This window comes from Oncorhynchus gorbuscha, linkage group LG11 (genome assembly GCF_021184085.1).
Source record: "Oncorhynchus gorbuscha isolate QuinsamMale2020 ecotype Even-year linkage group LG11, OgorEven_v1.0, whole genome shotgun sequence".
NCBI lineage: Eukaryota > Metazoa > Chordata > Actinopteri > Salmoniformes > Salmonidae > Oncorhynchus > Oncorhynchus gorbuscha.
This window is the reverse complement of record NC_060183.1, coordinates 49,915,250-49,927,049: the sequence shown is the minus strand read 5'-3', so window position 1 is coordinate 49,927,049 and position 11,800 is coordinate 49,915,250. Positions and strand designations below refer to the sequence as shown.

General features: G+C 42.3%; 1 protein-coding gene across 1 annotated transcript; it reads left to right on the top strand.

Annotated features, from left to right (window-relative positions):
* The first annotated feature begins 8,512 nt into the window (after positions 1 to 8,512).
* LOC124047861 (protein phosphatase 1 regulatory subunit 3C-B-like) lies at positions 8,513 to 11,465 on the top strand. The gene is made up of 3 exons (XM_046368185.1): positions 8,513 to 8,673; positions 9,680 to 9,754; positions 9,842 to 11,465. The coding sequence occupies exons 2-3, from the start codon at positions 9,741 to 9,743 to the stop codon at positions 10,854 to 10,856; spliced, it is 1,029 nt and encodes a 342-aa protein (XP_046224141.1). The 5' UTR covers positions 8,513 to 8,673; positions 9,680 to 9,740; the 3' UTR covers positions 10,857 to 11,465.
* The last annotated feature ends 335 nt before the right edge of the window (positions 11,466 to 11,800 follow it).

Genomic DNA, 11,800 nt, shown 5'->3' with positions numbered 1-11,800 from the left:
CCATTCATTTTTTCAAACGGTATCAGTTACCTTCAGACGAGTCACGTGACACTTGTGGGGGTTGTAGAGCAAAATGGATAACACTACTGTGCCCGTGATTATCTCCCCTTTCCACAGTGGGGAGATTCGGAAGCTAAACAAAAGTGAAAAACACCGCTGTAGCTCGGCCACCTTCCACCGCAGATGCGGAAGTCCGCCATGGGCAGATGCGATAGATTGAGATGCAGCCCATGAATACAAAAGCTCTAGCTTAATTTGATGGATTTTGATGGGGATTTTTGTATTATGTTACTTAGATTGATGCATCTGTGTGTCAATAGACTCATGTTTAATTAGGCCTACAGTTGCATAGGGCAGGACTACACGATGTAAAACTGCATAAAGCAAGCTCAGCGTTGTGAGTTGTATTGTCCAATCATGTTGCTTTCTCTGTGTATAGGAAACCCACCTAGTCCCCTTCTTTAAAATATAATTCATAAGAACAAGTACAAGTTTGCTGCAGTTCATCCTCCTCAAGGCCAGGAGTTTTTTTTAACAATGTGACCTGATTAGAAAAACTCACATTATATTCATATATTCAAACTTTTTACAACAGATTTATCACATCATAGAGTATAAGGTCCAAGGTTTTACCTGGTTAGGTTACCAGATCAGGAAAAACAACTGCCCCAGAATGTTCAGTTTGCCACACCACTCTGGGACCTGTGGTGCCATCTCTGTTAGCAAGCATCTACATCCTGTAAATAGTCAACTTGTTTGTATTGCTCAATAATCTTCCCCTTATCCATGATTTGCAGTAAATCCCCAGTGCCCAGCTAATTGACCCGGAACATCCGTTCCAGACTTTCAGATATGGTCGCTTAAGAATTATTTTTGTCTTTATAAATCTGGCACTTCTAGTATCACATCTGGTATCACCTCTGGTATCACCTGCCACTCTCCATCTTGATGCACTATTCCACTTCTCTATTGAAGGTTGAGATATCAGAGAGCAGATACTCCATCAGCCTTTAGTGAGATTATTTATGCCCCCAGTTTAATTTTGTATAGCTTGTTTGGTGCAGGTTGAAGGTGAAAGGTTCAGCTGTCTCCTCTAATGTCTGTGTCTATTAAATATAATTACCCAGCAATGCTTTGTTCTGAGAAGAGTCTCTTGGATCACAGTGCAATTTACAGTTAATTTATACATGTAAAAAACAAAAATCAATGACCAGTTCTGATATTCAGAGACAGAGTAATCTATCTAGGGATATACGTGGGATAAGACTACTTTTCTCCTATTCTTCCCAGCTATTCGTCATCATTGAAACCTACTGTATTGGGAGAGAAAATAATTGTTTTAGCCTAGAACAAGAACCAATTTTTCCCAGGGCATATTAGGCTCAGAGACTGGCACATAGGCAGACAAGTAGGAAGATCAGTAGACAGATGGATAAACATAAATAATATAGACAGATTGACAGACTAACATTACTCATAGACTAGGTGTGAGCTCACCAGTAGACATGCATGCATCAGCCAGTCACTCCGTCGAGACGTTCAGTGCAGCTGTGCTTCTATGTCTGGGGGTGAGAGGTCAGCTGAGGTAAGAAATAAAAGGTCCAGTTTAATCTGAATGTAACCAATCAACTCCCTCAAAGATCTTGCCCAGACACACCCAAAAGCCCTGTTAGAAACGTTAAGCTCTTAATAAGCATCAGGTTTTACATGACTAGTTTTTAACTGTCATAAATAACTACATATCTATCCTAGATGTCACCCTGGATGAACAGTGCCTTCGGGAAGTATTCAGACCCATTCACCTTTTCCACATTTTGTTACATTACAGCCTTATTCTAAAATATATATTTTTTTAATTAAAAAATCCTCAGCAATCTACACACAACACTCCATGATGATGAAGGGAAAACAGGTTTTTGGAAATGTTTGCCAATGTATTACATATAAAAAACAGAAATACTTCATATGTATTGAGACTCTTTGCTATGAGACTTGAAATTAAGTTCAGGTGCATCCTGTTTCCATTTATCATACTTGAGAGGTTTCTACAACTTGATTGAAGTCCACCTGTGGTAAATTCAATTGATTGGACATGATTTGGAAGGCACACACCTGTCTATATAAGGTTTCACAGTTGACAGTGCATGTCAAAGTAAAAACCAAGAGCCATGAGGTCAAAGGAATTGTCCGTAGAGCTCAAAGACAGGATACTGTCGAGGCACAGATCTGGAGAAGGGTACCATAAAATGCCTGCAGCATTGAAAGTCCCCTAGGACACAATGGCCTCAATCATTCTTAAACAGAAGAAGTTAGGAACTACCAATACTTCTTAGAGCTGGCCGCCCGGCCAAACTGAGCAATTGGGGGAGAAGAGCCTTGGGAGAAGGGAGGTGACCAAGAAGCTCTGGAGTTCTTCTGTGGAGATGGGAGAACCTTCCAGAAGGACAACCATCTCTGCAGCACTCCACCAATCAGGCCTTTATGGTAGAGGGGCCAGACGGAAGTCACTCCTCAGTAAAAGGCACATGACAGCCTATTTGGAGATTGTCAAAAGGCACCGAAAGACTCTCAGACCATGAGAAACAAGATTCTCTGGTCTGATGAAACCAAGATGAAACTCTTTGGCCTGAATGTCTGGAGGAAACCTGGCACCATCCCTTTGGTGAAGTACGGTGATGGCAGCATCATGTTGTGGGGATGTTTTTCAGTGGAAGTGACTGAGAGACTAGTCAGGATCGAGGGAAAGATGAACGGAGCAAAGTACAGCGAGATCTGATCAAAACCTGCTCAGAACCTCTGGGGAGAAGGTTCACCTTCCAACAGGACAACGATCCTAAGCACACAGCCAATACAATGCAGGGGTGGCTTCTGGACAAGTCTTTGAATGTTCTTGAGTGGCCCAGCCAGAGCCCAGACTTGAACCTGATCAAACATCTCTGGGGAGACCTGAAAATAGCTGTGCATCAACCATCTAACCATCAACGCTCTCCACTAGACGTTGGAACATTGCTGAGGACACATTCTTCCATTCAGCTACAAGAGCATTGGTGAAGTTGGGCTCTGATGTTGAGCGATTAGATATTTCTAGCTGTTGTACATATGTATATTATGGTGTTTAACTGATTCCAGCTGCATCAGAAACCAGTAAAGTGTTGACTTCAACTTCTGGATCAATTCATTGTGATATTCATGAAATGTATTTGGATAAACTATCTTCAATCTTACTTCTAAAACAAGTCATGCAGGGAGCTGGTGTATCATTTAAACTTTAATTTGTTGGCAAATAAACATGCTTTAATAAAACCGATTAGTCTGTCAATATAGCAAATACTGTAAGTAGATATGCCTTGTATTCAAGACGGTTTATTTGCTCCGGAAACCGAGGTGAGTTTACACAGCAGTATGAAGGAACAGTAATGTATGACATATATACAGTAGAAGAAAAATATACAACTAACGTTTATAATATGATAAAAAATATTAGCTATAGTGGAATAGTTATGTCTGAAACACACTCTCATCAATCAGAATTATGTAGGGAGATAGTTAAAAACACCCCAAATCATGTCTAGCGGTGAAGTATCCCTTTAATTAACCAGAGCCATGCTGCTGTTGTTGCCAGCTAGCTGGGAAGAGCATGGCTTATCAGGACAACTGACTGAACCGAATCCATTCATCTCCACTCGAGTCTCAGTTGTGCAACATACGTCATCAATTTGGGAACCAGGCGTGTCCATATAGCTGCGCCCATGTTCCCTGAAAACTGGAACATCTGGTTGTTGGGTATGTGGAACATACTAGACAAAGATGGATATACTGACAAGATACACGACATGACCAAATGTATGTGGACACCTGCTCGTCGAACATCAATCAAATTTCAATCAAATTGATTTGTAAATCCCTTTTTACATCACCCTTTTCACATCAGCCAATGTCACAAAGTGCTGTACAGAAACATCTCTTTCCAAAATCATGGGCATTAATATGGAGTTGGTCCCCCCACCCCTTTGCTGCTATAACAGCCTCCACTCTTCTGGGACGGCTTTCCACTAGATGTTGGAACATTGCTGGGGGAACTTTCTTCCATTCAGCTACAAGAGCATTGGTGAAGTTGGGCTCTGATGTTGGGCGATTAGATATTTCTAGCTGTTGTACATATGTATATTATGGTGTTTTTATATCATCTATTTTACAAGTGTACTGAGAAGTAACTGATTCCAGCTGCATCAGAAACCAATAAAGTGTTGACTTCAACTTCTGGATCAATTCATTGTGATATTCATGAAATGTATTTGGATAAACTAGCTTCAATCTTACTTCTAAAACAAATCATGCAGGGTGTCACGATCGTCGTATTGAGGAGACCAAAGCGCAACGTGGTGTGAATACATGATTTAATGAAAAGCCGGAACAACTACTATAGAAAATGAGCGCTAACATGCAACATCACATAGACAATAACCCACAAACCACAATACAAAACAGGCTACCTAAATATGGTTCCAATCAGAGACAACGACAAACACCTCCCACTGATTGAGAACCATATCAGGCCAAAACACATAGAAATAGACAAACTAGACATACAACATAGAATGCCCACTCATATCACACCCTGACCAAACAGAACATAGAAACAAACAAAGCAAATCATGGTCAGAGTGTGACACAGGGAGCTGGTGTATCATTTAAACTTTAATTTGTTGGCAAATAAACATGCTTTAGTAAAACAGATTAGTCTGTCAATATAGCAAATAAGTAGATATGGCTTTTATTCAAGACAGTTTATTTGCTCCGGAAACCGAGGTGAGTTTACACAGCAGTATGAAGGAACAGTAATGTATGACATATACACAGTAGAAGAAAAATATACTACTAACATTTATAATATATGATAAAAAATATTAGCTATAGTGGAATAGTTATGTCTGAAACACACTCTCATCAATCAGAATTATGTAGGGAGATAGTAAAAACACCCCAAATAGTGCACTTGCTTCCATTCAGCTACAAGAGCATTAGTGAAGTCGGGCACTGATGCTGGGTAATTAGGCCTGGCTTGCGGTCGCGTTCCAATTCATCCCAAAGGTGTTAGATGGGGTTGAGGTCAGGGTGCTGTGCAGGCCAGTAATGTTCTTCCACCCCGATCTCGACAAACCATTTTTGTCTGGACCTTGCTTTGTGCACGGGGGGCATTGTCATGCTGAAGCAGGGAAGGGCCACGAGGTTGGAAGCACAAAATCATCTTGAATGTCATTGTATGCTGTAGCGTTAAGATTTCTCTTCACTGGAACTAAGAGGCCTAGTCCGAACCATGAAAAACAGCCCCAGACCATGGTTCCTCCCCCACCAAATTTTACAGTTGGCACTATGTTTTCGGGCAGGTAGCGTTCTTCTGGCATCTGGTGAAGCGTTATTCATCACTCCAGAGAACACATTTCCAATGCTCCAGAGTTCAATGGCAGCGAGCTTTACACCACTACAGCAGAAGATTGGCATTGCACATGATAATCCTAGGCTGCTCGGCCATGGAAAACCCTTTCATGAAGTTCCCGACAAACAGTTATTGTGCTGATGTTGCTTCCAGAAGCAGTTTGGAACTCGATAGTGAGTGTTGCAACCAAGCACAAGAGATTTAACACGCTATGCACTTCAGCACTCGGCAGTCCCGTTCTAGGAGCTTGTGTGGCCTACCACTTTGCGGCTGAGCCATTGTTGCTGCTAGATGTTTCCACTACACAAAAACAGCACTTACAGTTCACCGGGACAGTTGTAGCAAGGCAGACATTTGACTAACTTACTTGTTGGAAAAGAGGCATCCTATGAAGTGTCCAGTGTAAGAGAGGCAGGTTGAGGTGGCCAGTGTCAGAGTAGTGCAGAAGGTGTAGTATGCTGAGGCAGGGATGAAAGTGGAGGAGGATGGGTCAAGGGTGAGGGATCCAGAGAGGATCCCTGTGACTAGCAGATCTGTGCCAGCACAGAGGGCTAGGCCAACGAATGATATATGCTTCAGTAAGGTTGGCTTCTTAGCGTTCATAGCAATGGTTATCAACTGTGCCGCAGAAATGGAACTTAATCATAGAAAATAGATGTAGGCAGCTGCAGAGAAGTATTTGGGTATACGAGATTTGACTTCAGAAGAGTTACAGGGTGTGTTGAGTGTTGGTGTCCGGTCCTCTCAAGCCGTTGGCATGGTGCAGGAGCAGATAGACAGTAAAGTGCAGCCTTCTTCATCGACCTGGCCAAGGCTTTCGACTCTGTCAACCACCATATTCTTATCGGCAGACTCAGTAGCCTCGGTTTTTCTAATGACTGCCTTGCCTGGTTCACCAACTACTTTGCAGACAAAGTTCAGTGTGTCAAATCGGAGGGCAGGTTGTCCGGTCCTCTGACAGGCTCTATGGGGGTACCACAGGGTTCAATTCTTGGGCCGACTCTTTTCTCTGTATATATCAATGATGTTGCTCTTGCTGCTGGCGATTCCCTGATCCACCTCTACGCAGACGACACCATTCTGTATACTTCTGGCCCTTCCTTGGACACTGTGCTATCTAACCTCCAAACGAGCTTCAATGCCCTACAACACTCCTTCTGTGGCCCCCAACAGCTCTTAAACGCTAGTAAAACCAAATGCATGCTTTTCAACCGTTCGCTGCCTGCACCCGCATGCCCGACTAGCATCACCACCCTGGATGGTTCTGACCTAGAATATGTAGACATCTATAAGTACCTAGGTGTCTGGATAGACTGTAAACTCTCCTTCCAGACTCATATCAAACATCTCCAATCCAAAATCAAATCTAGAGTCGGCTTTCTATTTCGCAACAAAGCCTCCTTCACTCACGCCGCCAAACTTACCCTAGTAAAACTGACTATCCTACCGATCCTCGACTTTGGCGATGTCATCTACAAAATAGCTTCCAATACTCAGCAAACTAGATGCAGTTTATCACAGTGCCATCCGTTTTGTTACTAAAGCACCTTATACCACCCACCACTGCGACCTGTATGCTCTAGTCGGCTGGCCCTCGCTACATATTCGTCACCAGACCCACTTGCTCCAGGTCATCTACAAGTCCATGCTAGGTAAAGCTCCGCCTTATCTCAGTTCACTGCTCACGATGGCAACACCCACCCGTAGCACGCGCTCCAGCAGGTGATCATCCATAAAGCCAACACCTCATTTGGCCGCCTTTCCTTCCAGTTCTCTGCTGCCTGTGACTGGAACAAATTGCTAAAATCGCTGAAGTTGGAGACTTTTATTTCCCTCACCAACTTTAAACATCTGCTATCTGAGCTGTACATAGTCCATCTGTAAATAGCCCACCCAATTTACCTACCTCATCCCCATACTGTTTTTATTTATTTACTTTTCTGCTCTTTTGCACACCAGTATCTCTACTTGCACATGTTCATCTGATCATTTATCACTCCAGTGTTAATCTGCTAAATTGTAATTATTCGCCTACCTCCTCATGCCTTTAGCACACAATGGATATAGACTCTTTTTTTCTACTGTGTTATTGACTTGTTTATTGTTTACTCCATGTGTAACTCTGTGTTGTTGTCTGTTCACACTGCTATGCTTTATCTTGGCCAAGTCGCAGTTGTAAATGAGAACTTGTTCTCAACTAGCCTATCTGGTTAAATAAAGGTGGGAAGAAAAAATATATATAGGTTCAAAGTAGTGGAATGGGGTAGTGGATTTTTCATGAGTGTAGGGTTAGTTGGAACTGTATTTTTTTATTTGTATTATTTTTTTTAAAAGTTTTATTGTGTGTGACTTTTTTCCGTTTTGTATGACAAAGTTTAAATTATAGTCCAGTTGGGGGTGGTAATGCAACATGTTGGATGCCAACTGCCGTTAAACCCCAAAGAATAAGAATGCCCTGGTATGTAGGGGATCTTGTTTCTGACATTTATTTTTGCCTGCTAGCTGCAACCTGGGCTCATGGATAGTACATAACATAGTAAATGTAAATATGTATGTTATCCAATTGGTATGTATATATTTGTTGATGTTCATCATCCATTTCATATAATATGTTACAAATTACAATTTGTTGTGACTAACGTTAACTAGGTGTCTAACATTAGGGTTAATTTTAGAGTTAGGGGAAGGGTTAGCTAACACACTAAGTAAGTAGCGAAAAGTAGTAAGTAGTTGCAACATGTCTAAATAGCTCAAATGCTGCAGTTGTCCTTCATTAGATTCAATATGTATGTTACACGTAATGTACGTTATGTAACCATACCAAACATAACATATTTAATTTGATTGTCTCGGATTTACATTTAGCCTATTATGTTACGTCTAGTCTATTAGACCAGTCTGCTACAATTAGATTAATTTGATCATGCCACACTTCATTCATACAGGAAGCTCCGTTTGACGAAGGAGGAGACAGGAGACATTTGATTGGTTAAACCACGCGGTTCACGTGAAGACTCAACTGCTGGGGGCGCGACTCACGAGTAGTATCTCATTAAATAGCCCTTGGATGTCTTGAGAGAACATTCACATGAGCCGTCGAAAGGGTTTATACTGTAACAACGTTTAGAATGGAAACAACTGGGAGGTGATATTCCGAAGGTATTCAGTGTGTTTATTCTGTTCTTCAAGCCAATTACAGATGGACTTTATTAGAGTGATTTTGGCGTGAATATTCCGTAAGTAACCTACGCTTCTTTTTTTTCACAAATTAGGGCTACTTCGAATGAAATGTGTTTGTCCATGTGTCTAGTTTTTATAGCTCGTTAACTGGGTCGTTCTACGAAAAGTGGCTTTCCTGTCCCACAAGTGTTTAACTGACAATGTTTTTTTTTGTTTAAATTGAAGTTTTAAGTTAAATTACAAACCAATTGTATTTATGTTGTAGAACAGGATCAGTAGCATTAAATTGGCTAATCTCTGGGGTCATGAGTTGAGGTCTAGACTAGAGACATACTTTGTGTTTAAAAAAAAAAATGTTTCTCTTTAAATGTCATACAGAAGTAATTAGCTTTATTTAGTTGACTACTTAACTATTACTAATGTAAAATAATTTCAGGGAATATCTGCCTCAATTCCATATCAATGATGTTCGCATACCCTTTTTTAATATAAAAATAAAATCAACATCCTTTCAACTTTTTCCTGGGTCAAATGTTCATTGGAGGCAGGGCCCTTGTTTTTATTTCATTTTTTTAAGCACATGGTAGGTGTGCGTTCTAGAAATTTGGTCATTTCATGCAAGGCCTTAAGATGTGTCAGTGGTTTTATAGTCAGGGGAAAGGACATTTTAATTGATCAAATCATATGATTAAGTGAATTATTATTTACATTTTAAGAATTGTGGTTCAAGCTACTATGGGTGCCATTTTAGCTATGCATCTTGTCTGCAGATTTGTCACAGTCACTGGTGCTTATAGTGTTACCTTCACTGGTGTTACACTAACTTTACACATGCCTATTTTTAAAGTAAGTTATTACTAATCAAAACGGCTTCCTAAAATGTATGCTACATCCTGAACTTCCATAGTGTAGTTTGGGTTTTTATCGCCTCAAACTCAAAAAAATGTCATGTGTAAGTGTGTCAGATGCTCATTCCGGTTATTTCTGTCTGTTCATGACATTAGGGTTTTAACAGTATCATTATACATTGAGTATTACATTTGGTGTTTTTCTTGTTCACAGATCATTCTGGTCTTTGCTAGAACAACTTTTAGCTCTACTCCATACAACGTCCAGTCTGAGAATGAACTGTACACAGTAAGTGTTCACTAATCCATTGGATCTCACCAACACATTTGTAGATGTTATATATTTCTCAACATAATTGTCTCCGTCCATCTTCAGAGTGCTTCATGCGTTTGTCGGCCACTCCATACCCCAGCAGTCTGCCATGCCAGTGGACCTCGCCATGAGACTGTGCCTGAGCCAGAGCCTGCCCCTCTGTCGTCTACAGGGTGTGTCCCCTCTGAAGGTCCTGAGACCTCACCTTCACACCAGAGACTACCGGTCTCCCAGAGCCAGCCTTCACACTGCTGCGCCGCACTCCTCATCTTCATCCTCCTCCTCCCCAGAGCGGTCTGAGACTAAGAGCTGTGTGCGCAGGAGCAGTGCCAGCCCTAAGAAGTGTGTAGTGTTTGCTGATACTAAGGGGCTGTCTCTCACTGCAGTGCGACTATATATCCCAGACAACTCCTTTTCCACGACCCAGAGGGCTGATTCTTCTTCCCCCTCTACCTCCTCCCCTCCTATCAGACCGCAGGGCCTGTGGCCGGGTCCTGCCGGTGGGAAGCAGCAGCTCTTGAGATTAAGTCTGGCCTTCCCCCAACCCATGGCAGACTTCAAGACCTTCCAAGCCCGCCTGCAGGAGGTCCTGGTGCAGCTGGAGAGCTGCAGTGTGACTGAGCGATCACTGAGTGGCACCGTGCGTGTCTGCAATGTCAGCTTTGAGAAGACTGTGTACGTGCGAGTAACCTTTGACTCGTGGCAAAGCCACCAGGACATCCCCTGTTCCTACCTGCAGCAGCGCTATGGGGCCACTGAGACTGACATGTTTGCCTTTGATGTCCCCCTCCCCCAAAATCTGGATCCCAGCGAGCGTCTGGAGTTCTGTGTGTTGTTCCGGCCAGGCAGCGGGGCCGCGCTGCGTTGGGACAACAACGGGGGACAGAACTACTGTGTGTGTGTAGAGCCTGAGGGTGCTGGGTATAGTAAAGCCCCGGTACTGCGCCGCATCACCACTCCCTGCTCCCGCCAACGTCCCCCCTCATGGCCAAGGAGTGGGGGAACCAGCCTGAAGAGCCCTCTTTACCCTGAACTCTCCCACCCCTCAGAAGCCTTCATCAGCCAGAGTTCAGGGTGACTGGATAACTGTCACTTTCTGGTAGAGTGAACTCTCCCTAGTTTGGTCAGGAAGCAAGCCAGCCTTGCCATTTCTGATTCAGGTGTGGATCTAAGTAGCTGTCTCAACTGCCAGCTGGGCAATCTGTTGCTTAGAAAATGTGCAATGATTTTAATCTTGATCGAGGAAGTGACTCATTGAATTGACTGTTAAAATGGAATGACTCCATCTGATGGGAGAGGTTAGGAGGACTACAATGTGTTCCTTTGTAGTGGCCCTTAACGTCCACGGCTCATCTGGGCCCCAACTAATGTGAAATTGATTTGCACCATTGTATTTCTTACAGAATATAGTCCTGTGTTACTTTTTTTTTTACCCATTTCAGTGGGTGAGTTTCCCAGCACCAAGATCATAATAAGTTATTTTAGTGGATCTAAGCTTCTGGGAAACGTCCAGAGGTTTTTGTTTCTAGGTGTATATGATGGACTAATTGTACAAACTCAATGCCCTCCCACTGAGGCTGGATGTTCTTTATAACTGCCATGCAGACTCCAACTTCAGCCACCCTGACTGGCCTTTGAACAAATGTAATATGTGCTTTGAGTTTTTATTAAACATTTGATAATAATATTAAGTTCTCATTCTAGTACTTGCACATATCAAATTGTAATTACTTTGCCACTACGGCTGATTTTTTTATTGCCTCCTCTTTACTTAATTTGCACACAGATGTTCTAGTGTTATTGACTGTACGTTTGTTTGTAATCGTTTTTGTCGCTTTGCGTTATCTTGGCCAGGTCGCAGTTGTAAATGAGAACTTGTTCTCAACTGGCCTGCCTGGTTAAATAAAGGTGAAGTAAATAAATTCTGACTTTATGGATAGCTAAACAGACAACATACCACCCTCCAGTTTCCTATACTAGTTATCAGAAGACCTCTAAGCTAACCCCTACAATAAGCACGTA